Below are 18,277 nucleotides of genomic sequence, written 5' to 3'. Positions count from 1 at the left end.
CAATTCCATCTGGTATTAAAATAAAGTAACTTTTTTTTCTCCGATATTATCTTTGTTGTTTTGACAACATGTTTTTTTTCTAAAATTAGAATTGTAAAATGAATAACACTTGTGAGTGTCAGATAAATCCAACTTTGGATTTTACTCCACATTGTTCCATTGCTCTCATGTCACTGAATCCTCTACTTTGTTATCGTGGCATGTAATATATTTCTTATTTTAGAGGCCTGTTTTCATTTAAGTTGGTGTGATTTATATGTGAACAACAGTAATCTTGTTATTCATGTTATCGGCACTGTAAGTAATAGTATAGCCTCTTGCTTTAATATATGTTCTAACACTTTTACAATTTTGATCCATTTTGACCCGTTTTAGTTCAGTTTTCCTTTTGTGGAAACTTACTTGGTTGAAGAAGTTAAATTGTGCCCGAGAACCATATATAACGTTGCTTACGACAAACACAATAATGACGTGCCCACCCATTCTTCTGAAGACAATCATCCCTGGAATATTGATGGGGATTTATTGGAGGCGACGTCCGAGGTGCATGTTAGGTGAGTGAATGCCCCGATAATACTTTGTGTTTTTGAGATTGTAACGTTCATAAAATTGTAGGCATTATTAAAGCTGGGATTGTATGTTACGTTATAGTTTTCACATGTCTCTGCAGCTAATCCTTCATCTCCATCTTATTTTTACATCAAGTTCTCTAATTCCTTCAAATAAGAAAACATGATTTTCATTTGTTTTAATCTGTCCTTAGATTATACCACTGAATTGAATGCCTTATTTCAAATAGGTGTTTAAAGTCACATTTACTTTGTTGTTTTGAACCCTTTTTATCTTCAAGAGTATTTTGTACCCTAAAGACCAACATTTTTTAAATTTTTATCTTATTATAACCACATAAACTGCATTTATATGTACAATGTTTACTGGGATTTATGTTCAGCAATATCCCCCTATTACCCCTTATACATTTGTGTTTTGGAGGAGATAAAAGGAGCAAAATGTTTATACGATACACATTATTTTTAATAATTATTATGTGATTTAGCTACCTGTCAAAACTCAAGTTTACCTTGCTTAAAGTAAGACAGGAGGTACCAAAAAGGCTACCTAGAGACTAGTAGGAAACACCCAAATTACTAAAGCAATTTATCTTACAATTAGGTCTACTATTTTTTCTTGTGTTCTGAAAGTAAAATAGTAAAACTTAAGAGGATGCTTTCATTTTCTTAGGTTATTGAGTAAGCCGATGTTTTTTTCTTCTTTCTTTTATATAGATTGCATCCTGAACTCATTAATCTCTATGGAAGTAACATTGAAGAACTCGACGATTGCAAAAATAAATGCAGTTGTTTGTAATTATACATTTTATAGTTGAAGCAAAAAAAAGAAAAAAAAACTACTAATCTCTTTCTAGATATTTTATTAAATTGTGGCAGTAAAAGCATTTAAAAAAAAAAAAATACATAGAAGTGATCATTTTTAGAATGAGAAATTACAGTGGTAGGCACGCCATACAAAAATACCAGATTTTTTACATTTTTTATAGGAAATGTGAATTTGAAATATAGATTATATACTAGAATTTTTAAGTTTTGCAATAAAAATATTAAATAAAATTATGCCAGAAATATCATTGAGAATTCTTTTCATGAGATCATGAGTTTTCATATTGCAGGAGCATGCCAACATTTTAATGTTGGGGGGACTCGGGTGCTATTAGTAATATAGTAACTTTTCATTGGGACAGAATGTGTGGAGTTAAAAGAGTTGCATGCAAGTTCCAGTTTCATCTCACATACTTCACTACACATCATGAAGGGCCAGCCTCAGTAAGCTTCAGTTGCCAGAATAGCATGGATGGCCCTGTGCACAGCATATTTAAATCAGTGAGATTTTTCTTAGTCACCCCACTGATTGATCTATTATTACTATGATTGATCTATGCATTTTGCACCCCTTCTTGCCACTTTTCAAATTGAAGAGGTTGGAACAGCAACTTTTCTGCCAACTCCTGCTTTGGTGAATACACCCATACAGTTAATTTACACAACAATAATAAAGCTCCTTTTATTTACAGTTCACATGCGATTGCATGGTTTACAGCTCACTTCTATTGTGCAATTTCATTTTTACATTTTTTTACAGTACAATGTATTGCAAATAGCCCCATTTAACTAAAAATGTGTATTGCTTTTTTGTACACTTCATAACATTATTTCTATAATTTCTACATACGAGTCCAGGTCCTTGACAAGTCTGATGTAGCTGTGCTCGTAAACAACATCGGAATGAATGGCATGGATCACTGCCCTATTCAACAATTGATGTTTTTGTGTTAAATAATACACTTTGAAGTGGCAAAGAAATAGGGAGTGCGAAGTATCTTTTCCATCAATAGAACTGCGTTTAGTTGTTTTTTTCTAGCATAAAGCCTAAGGTCCTTTAAATAACATGTTAGCTAAAGAGGTTTCCTGTCCGTTTCCCAAACTTTATATTTAAATAATAATTATTTGACCAATAGCAACTATTTGCAACCACTCATTCGAACTAGCCAACGGCTATAAATATTACATGTATTAAACTAGAGAGGTTTATAGTTGATCATGCTATATTCCAGTGTACTGTCAGCTATAGATAGGAGTATGCATGTTATAGCTGAGGATTCTTTGGTGTAAGAGCAGCCTGGAGAAAGAAGTCGGGGCTCCCCAGGGTTTATGGAGCTGCTCAAATGTCTGCTTGTGATAGAACATTTTGAACAATATTGTGTAGCCTTTCACAAGGGACATGTTGAAGTGTAATCATGCACTTAAGGAAAACCTTTAATTGTATGATGGCCTCTGCATAACATTGTGCAATTACATGAGTGCCGATTGGTACCGCTGGATATCACTTTTAAGGATATATATTTGGCAGGGACAGACAGGTGCTTCTTCCAGAGTCTCTGCCTTTTTGTCAATATATGATATGTAATACTGGATGTAAAACGTGCCTATTAGGACAGCAGCTTACACCAAATGTGCATTCTATGCGTTGAAGTCATCAGTGTGCCTACAGTTGGGATCACTGGTGGTATTTGAGTTGATATCAGAAGAGTGGTGAGTATGCGTGTGCGTCAGTGAAGCTGTGAGTTGTCAGTGTATTTTAGGTCGGATCAGCTTGTCCGATTAATGGGAGTAATTGTGTGCGCCAGTGTGTTTGAAAGTGGTCAAAAGGGAAGTCTCATAAAATGTTCTCGTGTTAGTGAGTTTCAGGCACCATTTCACACCACCATCCAACGTCATTCCACTGGTGTAATATCTACATTATCCTTACATTTGGAAGGACTTTTCTCTTGCGAGACAAAAGTAAACTCTATTAGTGAGCCTGGTGAATAAAGATTTAGAGCAAATCCACAGAGATTTAGCAGATAAATACTTAACATTACTTAATTAAATACTTTAACATTAACATTTTCAACAACAGTAGCTTCAGTGATAATGCAGTATAAATTCAAACATTGCAGTTAGAAACCTCAGAAATGTAGAATGAACTTTTCTCCAAAACTAACAAAGAATCCTAAATTCAGCTTAAGTTGACGGTTGAATTTTGCAAAATCTGCTTGTATGTTTCAAGCTTTCTCTGACTAATTGGGACAATAGCAGTAACCAAGTCAGCACAACCGTCTCTCTCTCTAAACCACAGAGCCGTCAGGTAGATAAAACACACTCTGTACATACCGTGTACTTTAGCCTGGATCTTTAAACAAGTTCTGCTTCTGCCAGATCAAAAAGTTCGAATTTTTATTATAATGGTATTTTTTTTTTTTATAAAACATACTCTATAGCTGTCTATAGTTTTAAAGGTCACTGTCGCATCATAATCTGTAATTATATATTGCTACATTGATGTGTCCAAAAGCCCGCTATGTTATTGTTTCAAAAAGTCTTTAGACCTGTTAGTGTTTTAAAACCAGTTGCCATATTGATGATGATGATCTTGTTCATTTTCTCCATCTTCGTATATTCTATGTGCTGGTTTAGAAACACTTTCATGGCCACTGGTGTTGCACCCAAAATGAGAGTTAAAGTAACTTTACGTTGATCATCCTCTTCTTCTCCATTAATAATGTTCGTCTTTCCTTTGTTGAAGGCTTTGGAGGCCACTGGCTGTGGACACTTTAGGCATCTTTCAAATGGCCGTGTCCAAATTAGTGAATATTCTCACGAACCCTTGTCACCTTTATTCAAGAAAACTAAAAACTAACATTTCTTTGCAGTTATTTTTGCAAGATAGCTATATATCAACAAATGACTATAGCCATGTGCTTTAAAGTAGTTTTGTTCCAAGGTTGTTACCCCAACGAATATTAGTTATGATTTCCTTAATTCCTGAGATCTTTGGTTGAATATACATATGACTCAAGAGGTAACAGTGCATTCTTAAGTTTAAAAAAATAAAAACATTCTCTGAAAGTACAGAGCTTTTTTCCCCCTAACGGGTGAACCTGCAACAAACAGCACTCAAAAAATCCCTGTTTTTCTTTTTAATTTACGTGGTGTAAAAGTTCATCCACTCTTAAAAATATAGATTTGTTTCCTATTTTTCTTCTTCTTTGTTTACATAGTTCCAACTTTCTCTTCTGCTCCTATCTGAATCTAAAGGTTTGTATTTTCTCTTAAAGAAGCCAACCTGTAACAAAAAATGGTAAAAAAAAAAAGAAATTAAACAGGAAAATATGATCAGGCAATATAAAAACATACTACACTGTATTACCTAAAATAACTGAACATTTTCACAGGTGTAATTAAGAGCTATACAATGACAATGGGGCAACGCAATATTTTTATATTAGAATAGCTCAAAATATTAAGGTAGAATAAAATGTTTGATAAGGTGCTGTTTTCAGTTAAAAATATGTTCCTTCAAAGAAACATTTTATTGAAGTGTCTAACTAATGAAACGTGCACATCCCCCATTGAAGTAGAAATATATTTACCTTCCATAATAGATACGTTAGCACTGAAAATAAAGTTAGACCTAATAGTAAACTGAAGAAAATGATCAGGTAGACAACATGAGTCTTCGGTTTTTGATTATGTATTGCTTCCATTAGAACCTGAAGAAATGGAAAAGGGTGTTATTAAGATATCCTCTTATTTTACAATACTACAGTTATATTTAATTTATATTAATTACATTTCATGCATCGTGTAAGTTTAATGTATGCAAATAAAACCTTTATGAAAATAAATTTAAAAAACAAAGGTTCATTTTAAATGCGGTACCAAGTTCTTTACATAAATCCAATGTATAATAATGTAATATGAGACATATATATATATATATATATATATATATATATATATATATATATATATATATATATATATATATATATACATACATACATATAAAACAAAGCATAAGCCAAATACTGTGTAGAGACCTAGCAGCATGTAATCCAGAGACGGATATGAAACAAAGTAAAAAAAAATCAAATCTCAGTTTTATTTAGGTGAAGTGGAAATATTTATGTACAAAAAGCAAACCACTCCAAACCATATAAAACAGCATTTAAGAGGAAAAAAAAAAAAAAAAACCTTACATGTGTATGATTGCTTGGGTTTATGTTGACTACTCTAGGGTTCTTCTCAAATCCTGCAGTAGCTGTTGCTATAAAGTGTAGTAATGAAGAGTCATCCTGAGAAATAAAAAACAAATGAATAATAATAGTTAAATGAGTATTTATTACAGCAGTTTTATATATTTATAGAGGACAGCGTTTTACCCACTCAGTCATCAGATGGTTGCCCTCAATGAAGAAACATTAATTGCCACTTTGTACATTAACATTCGTTTGGAACCTTTGGATCGATACTGTTTATGTCACATAGGTCAACCTTCTCCAAGGATATCCTTTTTAAAATTATTTGTGGATGGTGTTTGGATTATGATTGGAACCAGCAAAAGACAAATATAGAATCCACATGATAATCTAGTTTAACTGCAAAGCATAACATGTTTAAATATGAGTTTTTACATGTATGATTTTTTGTACAATGTATGTAAAGCGGTGCCTAGTATTCACGCAGTCATATCTATTTTAATAAGAAAACAAGCAAGTGGGTGAAATGATTCATTTGGTAACTTACCATTTCTAGAAGCAATCTGTTTAGTTCTAGCTGAACTTCCACAACTACTTCATTTTCACTTCCCACCTCTCCAAATGTACAAAAAATACGTATACAGGAAGCGTCATCGTGAAAACAGAACTAAATAAAACAGAATTATCATAAGTAGTAGTCTTAGAGAATTCTACTTTTTGACAAATTCTAATGATTGTTAGCACAATACAAAAATATTTTTTTAATAAAGTTTCTGCTCAAAATGGAGTGGGTTTAGTAGAATAAGAGGAACTTTAGTAATGACTTGTTGGGTTTTAACAAGCACTAGTGAGAGCATGGGACCGGTAATGGTATGTTCCCCAAATACTTCTATTTCTACTGTGTAGAAAGCTTTCAGTTTGTTTGCAATAACCGAGTGGAGATAATGCTGATGACCCAAAAGCATACTAGTATTCTCAACCAGTAAAAAAAACAGTAGAGTGTATTTATTAAAAGCGAAATATGTGGTTTCAACTCATTGACTACACTATGAATTGTGAAGGTCTAATCCCTTGAATGGGCAGAAGAGATTGGCTAGCAATGTATATATGAATCGTGAAGTGAGGTGGTTGAAACCACTCTCCTGCAAACTGTCCTGACAACTTTCCTATTACTGAATTAGGAGTCCTCATCGGGAATCGTGTACAATATATACCTGAGATCCTATAAAACAAGAAGGCAGCACAGAGCTCTGGGTGTACATTTCAGATATATATGTGATTCATATTTTTGGTACATTGTTACACTTTTTTCATGTTTTATTCTGGAATTCAACAAGAAATTAGACACAAAACAGGTTAGCTTAATTTATGTGAAAAGCGTATTTGTTTTTAATGTGTCTTAGGAGATGGCCTGTTTAGAAACAAAAAGCCAAAGCCAAAAAAGCACTTTAACCGACAAAACAAAAAATTCCATTGTGTGGCCTTCTGTGATTCACCAAGGAAACTTTACAGATACACCTCGCCTCCCATTATTCACCCATTATGTATTTCTATGTCATTATTTCATATTTTAAAAGGTGTGGACGGCCAAGGTTAGACTTCAAAACCACGCATGAGGAAAGAGACTGCGTGGGACTGGACTGATAATGAGCAGCAATTAGATTACATTAAAAGTGTGAGCCATATGTACTTTCATTTGTCTGTATTTACTGAGTTAAGTTCAAATAATTTATGATATATCATTTAATTAAATTGAAAGGTTAACAAATATCAATTGATGGTTAAGTATATTCATAAAAAGACTTCAGGTTGCATTAAGCTATAACAAATATGGTACAGCGTGACATTATGTCAAGCAATTTACTGTAAACTAGAAATAAATTATAACTTAAGCAACTTACCAAAGTTCTCTTTTCCGGCTTTGAAAAGAAAGCAATTAGATCCCCAAATATTGTTCTGTTGCTCTTCGGCGTTGCACACTCCTGGGTGTAATTTTCAAAAGAGCATTCGCCAACAGAGGTCTGCAAAGAGTCAAGGCATATGAATAGAATATAAAATATTTTCATACACATGAACAAAAATGTTCCCAGGATATGTTGGACATAACATACTATCTATGAAGGTAACTTACCTTGACATTCAGTAAATTGAACAACTTGGTTTTGCTTGGGGCAAACGTATTTGGCAACATTATTTCCAGCACAGCACCAGGAGCAACACTTGGTCCGCTATTGATTACCTTAAATGAAATTTCAAGACATTAGCCTATTGCTTCAAACAAGGCGCTACGATCCAAAGTATAATGCATTGTAGAGGTGGAGAAAAATGTTTACCATAAACCTTTCCTGAAAATATCACGAGGGGATTTAAAATGCACAAATATTAACCGACATGCTGAAAATACTGTATAACATAATTTTAAAAATGCTTTCAATATGGGAATTTCTTAAACTCTTACATTAAAGGTGAAATCTATCGTTTCCATTACACATGGCTCCTGTACTTCATCAGAGGGTCCATACACAAATGAGAAGGGAGAAACGCTCCTGAAAAAAGGGGTTTTAATAGTTAATGAACTGTGTTATGTATACATATCATAATCAATGATTATCGAATTCTACCTGTGACTTATGCAAAGAAGTATAAGAATAATACTTGTGATTATTACTTACCCAATTACATTAAGATTAATCTCCTTTCTGGTGGGTATAGCAAAAGTGAAAACATTGTCCCATAATGTGTCCTGGTGTACTTCATTTTCACTGTAAACAGACCAAGATGAAGAGGAATTAACTCTGGGCATGTTTCTGAGCAGTTATGTTATTCACCTTGATTGTGTTTGGGATAACCTATGCCTTGAAATATCCAATACTTGTTGGTCAATTGTAGGACTTCAGTCTAACAACAAGTAGGGTCAGAAGAATTGCCAACAGAATGAACATGAGCATCAATGGGAATGGTAAACAGCATTAGAAAACGCAAAATAAAATCTTATCTTGGTATCAGGATTAGAAAAATACACGTGTGTATATGTTTTAGTTTGTTGAGTATATAATTGTTCTGTAATTTTGTTACATAGAGTGATTACCTGTTTGCAGTTACATTGATGATAAGGTCTTCTTCGGCTTTGGTAAGAGAGCTTGCATCCAGGAGAAAAGAAAACTGTTGCTATAGAAAAATGACATAAATAGTTATGGGGTTTAATTATGTTGCAAACTTCTGTACAGGAACACAGACATTAAATACATTAACAAATAGTTCATGTACATTAATGGTTGTGGTTTAATCACTTTAATACAGCATAAGTTGAGGTAATTGAAACACAATATCTGACCAACGTAACTATGTGATGCTGAAAGGACAGTATCACATAGGGTTTCTCCTGCAAGAAGAGCCAAGTGCATCCCTTCATTAAAGAGGGCTCACTTGGCCCTTCTTGCAAGAAAAAAAAAATTAATGCGGCATGGCAATTCATCAAGTATACTTTGTATGTCACCTGCTCTGCATCCTAAAATGTACTGATAGTACTTAATCTGCAATACTTTGCCTCTTCTATGATTAAAAATTGTTATATTATACTGGATTTCACCCCTAAAAGCTTTTTATTGCAGTTTTGCTATTGATATCAAACATAGCTAAAAGCATAGGTCTCCCTACACAGTGCAGATAAGCAATTTTACATATACATTCTTTTCTGACTAGGCTGAGACATGCAGTGGCATCTTCATCCAAGTTACAATAATGAACAAACACTATCTGTTTTGACTATCCATATTAAATACATCATTCAAACATCAATGTAGGTTGGAAAATATATGTTGACACCTAGGTTAATCACTTGGAGTCAGGAGTTAGCAAAACTGGAGTCCAATTAATAAACCCAAATAGGAGAGCTATTTTGAGATTCAAACATTTTAAGCGTGGAATGACCTCAAGAGAGCCATCCACCCCAGACATCCTAGATATATGTTTTAAAAAAAAGTTTAAGCAGTTCTGTAAGGACAAACCGCCTAAAATATCTAAAACATCTCAAATACCATCCTCTCAGCCCACAACTCCTGACATCTCTGTTACTGTTGACTCCACCATCCAACCAACTGACCAAGTTTGCTGCTTTGGTGTCACACCTGCCCTCTCCATCCCTCACATCCAGTCTCTCACCAAATCCTACTGCCTTCACTTGAAAAACATCTCATAAATGTGGCCATCCCTCCCACAAGAAATAGCCAACATACATGTTGCTCGATGTCTAACTTGAATAGGAAACATCTACTACACCGGCTGCTACAGAAGCATACTTAGCCAACTGCATGATAATGGATACCATGCATAGCAGCTGCAGGACCTAATGTTGCCTATTCCCAGGAATAAAGAAACAGTGCATGCAGTAAACAGTAATGAAAGGCTCCTAGTTCATCCAAATGATTTGTAGCTAAATAAATGGTGAAGACACAGTAGTTTTAACAAGACATTATCTGTAATGATGCTACTTATTAGATTTTAAGGAATCCACCTTTATCTTTCTAAACATACCTTTGAAAGTGAATCAACATAATAGAGGCCAATGCTGCAGTGCAATGTTGTTAATTGATTTTCTTCTTCAGTGACTGCACAGTTTATCTGTTTTTCGGGCTGCAGATAAAAGAAAATAATCACATTTTATTAAGATAAACGCAGAAACACTATCTACATTATCACTAGTGTCTGTCCAGTTTGTTTGAGGCAAACTGATTGGCAGGGTGGAGTGGAACAAATGAATGCATGTTCTGGTTACAGCTCAGACATAGTTGTAAACACAATACATTTGTGTGCTTGGATCTGAAATGGATTAGAAAATGGAAGAACGGCAGGAGGCAAAGGACAGATCACACTTAACGTATTTTGTGTTTATAGTGATAATTTCAGGATACGTGTAACATTTGTGTGTTACATGTACCCTGAATAGAAACTGTAACATTCAACATTTCAGAAATGTTTTTAGAAAGGACATCCAAGATCTTGCAAGTTTTTTGATCTAGTGGATCGTGTGCACGTTAACACGTATAAGAGTTGGTCTCCCTTGCAAATGCAGAATCTCCCCATCTAAATGAGCCTCTGCTCCAAATTTTACAGGAGCAACATTTAGCTCTATGTTATTGCTAAGCCACATTCAATGATTTGCTTATCATCATTCCAGCACTGAACATGTTAAAAGTAGTGATGCAACAAGATCTCACTGAATGTATCCAACAAAACAAGTAAACAAAAAATAGCTTTTACAGTTTGTTAACATAGAAGCAGATAATGAGATACAAATAAATTTAACCTTGTCAGTGCCAGAAGCATTAGCAATACATTGCACACCATTATTCCAGCAATTGTCAATATATTTATGTGTGACTCCCAACGAATATATATATTACCTTTGTCCTACGGACTTACCAGATCCAAAACTTTGATAAAATGAAGCGCTTTGGGAAGCCGCATCTCTAGGGTAGATTGATATGCATCATCCCCACCGTTGTACAGGGTAATATTTATCATTAGAGTTTTCATACTACCAATTACTAGATAAGAGCTGTTTTCAAAAGTCCTAAAATGCAAGAAAATATATGGTTAATCATGTAACACTAAGGTTGTTTGTCTACTGATATTGCCAATTGCATTGCCCCTGTTATTTGTTTTATACCATCCAGATAACGATTATGTATTAACTCAATGGAAAGGATATCTAAAGGATCACAACACTGCTATATCTCTCCTAAGACAACCTAACATCTAACATGCATTTTCCACCTTTGTCACATTATCTGCTTACTTTTAACTAATAAAAAAAAAATTGTATAAAATATATATTATACTAAACCTTTAGAATTTCACTTCCCAAATTAATTATGTTGCATTCACAACACTTCCCATACATTTCCCAATTTTAGCTGTCATTTTGCTTATTCCTTGGGAATTGGAAGGTCTGAACTTGCGCAGATATCAACATTAACCCCTTAATGACAAAGCCCGTACATGTACGGGCTCAAAATGCATTGTTTTCAATGGGTTTAGGGACAGCCCATTGTCCTTAAGGGGTTAAACCTTAAAGGCAAGGTGTTCTATGAGAAATGTGACGTTCCTCTTAAAAGTCTGCATTAGCTATCACCCTTTGGCACAGGCCATTTAGCCGCTGCCCTATCCACCTAACTAATTTAGCATCCCAACACTGTATATTATTATGGATTTCTTTTACAAAATGTCAAATGAGTTAGTAAAAGTTTGACAACATATCTATAGTTACCACGTTGTCTTATTTTCAATATCTTAAAAATAATTAGCAAACAGAGCCCAGGAGATTTGTTATAGCCTGTACCCAAGTTAATAATCAACTTTATAATAGCCTTAAGCTTTTATGAACAAATTAAGCTGCCAGTGCCAAGACCACACGGTAAGGTACACAATATTACGTTCCAATCTGGGTATTTACAAAGATTGGATTGGTAGCTTTCTGTGTTCTTTCACAGGCTTAGCTAAAATGCACATTGGCAGGTCTACCATCGTTAGCTGACATTAACAAATTTACTCATCTTAAATTGTGAGACGTGGACAAAATCTACACGCAACGCTTACAGGAAGCAGTATATGGATCTAAATTATGACTATAATGTGGATCAACAGAAGAATGCATAAATCATGACTTCTGAGCAATGATAAGATAACAGAACATTGTCTACACTGCTTTATTTACTTTAACAAAGGTTTTTGTAGGTGTGGAACCGCACCTTTGTGTACTACTACTCTACTACTCCGTTTTTACATGAATCTGGGCACAAATGCCAAAAACTTCTTACACAAAAACATAAATTGCTCTAAGTATATTATTTAGCAAAACAAAAACTGCCAAAAAAACAGCTGGATTGTTAAAATGCGACACTTGTTTTTATCTCATAATTTTCAAGTACATATTAGTGGGATCTATTAGAAGGCATTTTTTCTATATGGTAATCAAATCTGCTGGCCACTCCGCACAGTGTTTAGTTAATGGGGTCCTGGATAACGTCAATGGTATCACTATGACATTAACAAAAACTCTACAAGGATATATCTGTAATTTACTGAAAATGTCTGTAAAAACCTGAAAAGAAGGATGCATATGTAGAATGATCTGGCTGGAAACCAAAGTATTACTCATTGTGCACCTTGGGAGAGAATCTGGCACAGAGACAAGCAACAGAAGGTAGAAGCGCTGCATAAACAGCTAGGTTCCAAGAAAACAGCAAATTACAGAGGAACATATTGAGGATGCTGTAGCAACTACGTGTGATCTTTCTTATGTATCTCCTTATTTTTTCTCATGCAACAGAAAAAAACAGCTAAGAATGCAAAAATAATAAATGTATCGGAGATTTTAGATATTGCTCCTTTGTGAGTATATCAAAATTGTGATGGACGTACCTAACCCTATAAAAGCCATGTGGAGTTTGGATTTCAACGCTAAAAAGCCATAATATATGCCAGGAAGTATAGTGCACAGGTCAACGTGTACAGGCTTTACCGTTTATTAGCATATAGGAATGTATATTAATAGTGTAGGTTTTATGCAATTTTGGGGTCCTAGTTTCAGCACTAGGATAGGACCAGCCCCCACGGATCCTCATTTCATCTACCAAAAATGCAATGACAAACTAGTGAGAGCTTTACCTAAAATCAGTGTTTTTGCATCCCTGTTTGTTCTAATGTGTTTATGTTAGATAGCAGAGTTTACCTGTTCTGATTTTTAAAAACATGCATTAGTAAAAGCAGCCATTTTTAGTAATAATGACCCATATGACCACTGGCTGCATCTATAGGAATACAGAAGCTTCTCTATGGACATCATACAAATTCCCTGGTGGGTGACACATCAAAGGGGTTCTATTCGCTAAGGATCTGAGTTAAGGTGGCATGCCTGTGTATACTAAAACTAGCAAGAACATGTGAGGGCCTTCGACCCAACACCTTTTAATTCCTATTTCAACCATATCCTCATAAAATTTACAAATAACCTTCATGTTTATTGAAGAAGAGAGGAACAACTACCTTTTCCTGCTGATTTGTTTGTAAAACAGCCCTTTCCACTAACCAAAAAGGGGAAAAAAATAATTCTGCTGGCAGAAAGATGGAGAATCACAAATTAGAGGAAGCAATTAACCCCCTAGTGACATGTATAAAAGGTCAAATAATTTGTGCTCAATTTTAAATTTTCTGTTACAAATGTAACTGAGCTCAATGTCTCTTGAGGACATGGGAGCTGTGAGACTGTAGCTATGCCGTCCCCAAACACCCAGGCTTCACACCACGGGTGGTCACAGAAGTGGTGGGCCAAGCTGTGACTGACAGCTTCCCGGAGCAGACGCCTTCTTATGGCTCAGAGGGATGCAAATTCAGATGCAGCTGTATCTCCTAATTAACATTTTTAGAAAAGTGCTATTCTGGTGTTACTGACTTGGCGATGATATATTTCCTCCTAGAGCTGACGGAGGTAATACCCATATTGGGATTGGGAAAACATGCTCTTAATTACACAAATCTTCCTTCCCTTTAATATCAAGTGACTGGTCACTGTCTTATAATGATTAGAGAGTTATATGTTCCAAAGCTAAATGTGTGATCATAATAAGTCACAACTAATGAGCTTGCAAAACAGCTAAATGTCAAGATTGTTAGCACATGCGAATTAACTAATAACACCACTGGCCATGCAAACATGCAACAGTCCATAGAAAACTTACTTGGGAAAGGAAAAACTGCCAGATATCTGTAAGTCCGCAGAACAGTTTTTCAAGGCACAGTACCTGGCAAAATGTACCTGCCAAAACAGGAGTGAAATATCAAAATCTGTAGCTAGCGATATTAACGGCACAGGTTATTAACCCCTTAATGACAAAGCCCGTAAATCTAGGACCCCCTTTAAGGCAGGCATCAGAGGCTGCTGTATGGGCTCATGTTTATCCCTGGGTACACAGCAGTTGTGCAGCCATTGGCAAATGCCTCTCATGACAGGTAGTCGCCTACCTGTTTTGGTTACTGATCGTGCAATGAATGAGAAACACCATTTTCTGTGAGTCAATGAGCAGGATCTCTAAAGGTTTGCTAAAGAGGGCAGTTTTATACTAAAGAAATATTGGTAATTACCGTATTTGCTCGATTATAAGACGAGGTTTTTTTCAGAGCAAATGCTCTGAAAAATACCCCTCGTCTTATAATCGGGGTCGTCTTCTAATCAGACCTCAAATAGAGGTCTGATTAGGAGACTAAGATCCAGATCCCCCGCACCGCTGCAGGGGACCTGGATCCTCCTGTCGTCGCCCCCCCCCCCACACTTACCGGTGCTTCCGGAGGTGAAGTTGGCAGCGGGGGTTTGTATGCGTCCGTCGCAAATACCTTCCCCGACTGTCAGAGATCAGAGTTCCAGAGTTCCTGATCTCTGGCAGCCGGGGAAGGTATTTGCGACGGACGCATACAAACCCCCGCTGCCAACTCCACCTCCTCCCGGTTGCCGCGGAATGAGACGTCAACCCGCTGCCCCGGCAATACAGCAGGAAATTGGAAGCACCGGTAAGTAAGTAAGTGTGTGTGTGTGTGTGTGTGTGTGTGTGTGTGTGTAGGGCATTTCTGGAATGCCTTACACCCCTATATGCCACTCTGGCACTTAGGGGGTTAAAAGGCATATTATGGGGCAGAGTGGCATATAGGGAGGTATAAGGCATTTCAGGAGGCAGAGTGGCGTTAAGGGGGCATTTAATAGTGCACTCTGCCTCCTGAAATGCCTTATACCTCCCTATATGCCACTCTGCCCCATAATATGCCTTTTAACCCCCTAAATGCCAGAGTGGCATATAGGGGTATAAGGCATTTCTGGAGGCAGAGTGCTCTATATAATGCCTTTTAACTCCCTTAATGCCACTCTGCCTCCTGGAATGCCTTATACCTCCCTATATGCCACTCTGCCCCATAATATGCATTTTAACCCCCTAAATGCCAGAATGGGATATAGGGGTATAAGGCATTTCTGGAGGCAGAGTGGCACATAGGGGGTCAAAAGGCATACCATGGGGCACAGTGGCATATAGAGGGTTAAAAGGCATATCATGGGCCACAGTGCCATATTGGTGTGGCAAGCCTGGGGGCAGATGTGCATAACTGGGGGACAGGTTGGAAAATACAAGGAAATAAAAACAAAAAAAATATTTTTCTCAATCATAGCTTTTATTAAAAAAAATAGTTTACATGAATTAACATTTACTGGTAAAACTTTTTTCCTTTAGGGTCGTCTTATATTCAGGCTTTTTCTTTTTTTCCTAAGTTAATATTCAGATTTTGGGGGGTCGTCTTATAATCAGGGTCGTCTTATAATCGAGCAAATACGGTATATAAAAATCACATTCTAAATGTAAACGAGTAGAATAAAACATCTAATGATTGATGGCAGAGACAATTGGCAAGTGCTGGTATCCAGGCCTTTGAACGTGTCTCCAGTATTATACAGCCATCTGCTCTCCAAACGCTAAACAAATTATACAAGAGCACGTATCGACTGCTTTGTGAAACAGACATCATTTCTAGGTGTTTTACCTACCAATGTTAAATTTGAATATTTCAACAATCTAATGTTAATGCACTTTGCGCTTTACTATTATACACAGTTATTAATCCTTATGAGCTTATTCGAGGACCAAGTTCCTTATTAAATCCCTCTCAAAATAATTAGTAGGGAAAGTGAGCAAGTTAAACGTGATCGGCATCGGCATAGATCAATTCATGTAGCTAAACATCACAAAGTGTTTTTTGGAGTAGTACCCACTCGGAAGCATCTCAGATATTTCCCACCTTATTTATATCATGGCAAATGAAGAATTGCCATGTGCTTATTACCAAGCATTAAACACCTCTCCCTAGGAACCTTGTTATTTCCTTCAAGCTTCAAACCTAAAATATTATCATCTTAGAATGATGCTCAATTTCAGAGATGAGCCTGGAGTCATTGTCTGGGTGTAGCATTTTGAAGGGTGCCCCCTACTGGTGTAGACCTGAGCTCATTGAAAATGTCTACTATGCTGTAAGATGTCAAACATGTACCAAGTTCCCCTCAATGTTAACCGTAAATTACATTTTTTCGATGAATTCAGGGGTCCTTTATTTAAACCAATCAAATAACTATAAGTCTGATGTGATTTTACTAGTCAGAAACGAGCTTAGTCGAAAACATTTCACTAAGTGCCCCAAAAACTTCCACAAGTCTTGTAAAGGATACTTTGCTTACTCCTGGATTTTACAAAGTACTCTTGTTCTAGAGGCAGTTTTAGGGGCGTCTTAGATGAATGAAACCTCAATACTACTGGGAAAGCTTTAAGCCTAGGGGTGCACACATAAAGAGAAGATGCACGTTTGCCACGCATGTGTGAGCTAAGTATTTACAAGGTGCTGTCATATAGTGTTTTGGGGTTGTATAAGGTCCATATGCATGTATAGGAAGGGTTCTTACATTTTGGTTTATACTGAAGCCCCAGGTCTTGCATGTGTTCAGAAATGTCCCTGATCAATGCTAGTAGACCCAGTGGTTACTCATTGTAAATATTCACTTGGACTATGCTATGCCCTATAAATCAATATAATTAATACATAATATATGCTTAGTGTTCCATATTCTATTGTCCTCGAGCTTTCAGAATATAATCTGCAAATATCCTACAAATGATTTTTTTCAGATCATATTGCAGAAGGAATATTGAGTTTTCTATTGTTTTGCAATACAAATATTTTCCAACATCTGTTTCAAAGCAGGCTGATGTATTTCATGGAGGTCAGGTTGTTAACTAGTCGGTGGCTGCTTTTGCTTGGTCTGGTTATAATTTTGGTTAAAGTCATGTAAACAACAGATGCGATCAGGCACTGTGTAAGAGATCCCAGTTCTCTTTATGTTAGGAGGTTAGAAGGCATTGCAGCAGCTTACATTGCAGTAGCAAAGAGTTACCAAAGTCTGGCAACACAAATTAGACATCAGCGCCCCTTACGATCTAGGTTAACAGTATCAAAGGTGCTGCTGGCAATGGGAAGATGCGGACCATAAAACTGTAATTGTTTTCTGTTATGGCCCTAAGCTTCCCAGCCCGGCAAAGGACAGATATAAAATAAAATGCCCATGTGGCACAGAGGAAGTTATGTTTGAATTATCAACAAATATTTTGAACTCTACCCCCTTCTCCATTCTTATGGTATTATTGGTATCACTTCCTAGATTAGATACCGTTCTAAATTTATATTTCAATTGTCTTTTTTTAAAAAAATGTTCTATTTTAATTTCCGCTTTTTTTTCTTCCATCAATTGTGTTCTTCCTTTAAAATACATTTTTGTTAGTTATTGCCTTATCTGCAATCCTCTGGATTTGAACGATAATGATATCCTGTCTGTGTTTATACCATTTCAATGTTATGTTAAATTGTGAGAAAGGTTGTGGATACTTTGGCTTGTTCCTTGCCACAATTGGAACTGCTCGCCAGCCTATGAACTATAATATGTTTTTCAAAAGCAACAGTGTTTTTTTCTAGTATGCATATTATTAAAAGAGATTTTTAACTATAATAGTTCCAAAGGATTAGCAAACACACAATGCGCTAACTTCCAAGATGGCATTTTTCAATTATCTGTATTAAGTACGCACTGTTTTTATTTTC

The 18,277-nt window shown here is 35.9% G+C and overlaps 2 protein-coding genes across 2 annotated transcripts in view; one reads left to right on the top strand and one right to left on the bottom strand.

Moving 5' to 3' along the window:
- CERKL (ceramide kinase like) overlaps nucleotides 1-1,514 on the top strand; it is a 47,546-nt gene extending 46,032 nt beyond the window's left edge. The window contains exons 12-13 of the mRNA XM_053471945.1: nucleotides 376-554; nucleotides 1,287-1,514. Of these exons, the coding sequence (XP_053327920.1) occupies nucleotides 376-554; nucleotides 1,287-1,368 (261 nt within the window). The 3' untranslated portion in view covers nucleotides 1,369-1,514. The remainder of the gene's footprint in view (nucleotides 1-375; nucleotides 555-1,286) is intronic.
- Nucleotides 1,515-4,527: 3,013 nt separating this feature from the next.
- Nucleotides 4,528-18,277, bottom strand: part of ITGA4 (integrin subunit alpha 4) — a 49,501-nt gene continuing 35,751 nt past the window's right edge. The window contains exons 17-28 of the mRNA XM_053471944.1: nucleotides 14,335-14,411; nucleotides 11,018-11,168; nucleotides 10,130-10,228; nucleotides 8,685-8,764; nucleotides 8,269-8,358; nucleotides 8,055-8,142; nucleotides 7,728-7,835; nucleotides 7,498-7,617; nucleotides 6,144-6,263; nucleotides 5,597-5,692; nucleotides 4,988-5,107; nucleotides 4,528-4,680 (exon numbers count right to left, since the gene is read on the bottom strand). Coding sequence (XP_053327919.1) covers nucleotides 4,588-4,680; nucleotides 4,988-5,107; nucleotides 5,597-5,692; nucleotides 6,144-6,263; nucleotides 7,498-7,617; nucleotides 7,728-7,835; nucleotides 8,055-8,142; nucleotides 8,269-8,358; nucleotides 8,685-8,764; nucleotides 10,130-10,228; nucleotides 11,018-11,168; nucleotides 14,335-14,411 — 1,242 coding nt within the window. The 3' untranslated portion in view covers nucleotides 4,528-4,587. The remainder of the gene's footprint in view (nucleotides 4,681-4,987; nucleotides 5,108-5,596; nucleotides 5,693-6,143; nucleotides 6,264-7,497; nucleotides 7,618-7,727; nucleotides 7,836-8,054; nucleotides 8,143-8,268; nucleotides 8,359-8,684; nucleotides 8,765-10,129; nucleotides 10,229-11,017; nucleotides 11,169-14,334; nucleotides 14,412-18,277) is intronic.

The sequence above is a fragment of the Spea bombifrons genome, chromosome 7 (assembly GCF_027358695.1).
Source record: "Spea bombifrons isolate aSpeBom1 chromosome 7, aSpeBom1.2.pri, whole genome shotgun sequence".
Lineage (NCBI taxonomy): Eukaryota > Metazoa > Chordata > Amphibia > Anura > Pelobatidae > Spea > Spea bombifrons.
This window is presented reverse-complemented; position numbering and strand designations above follow the sequence as displayed.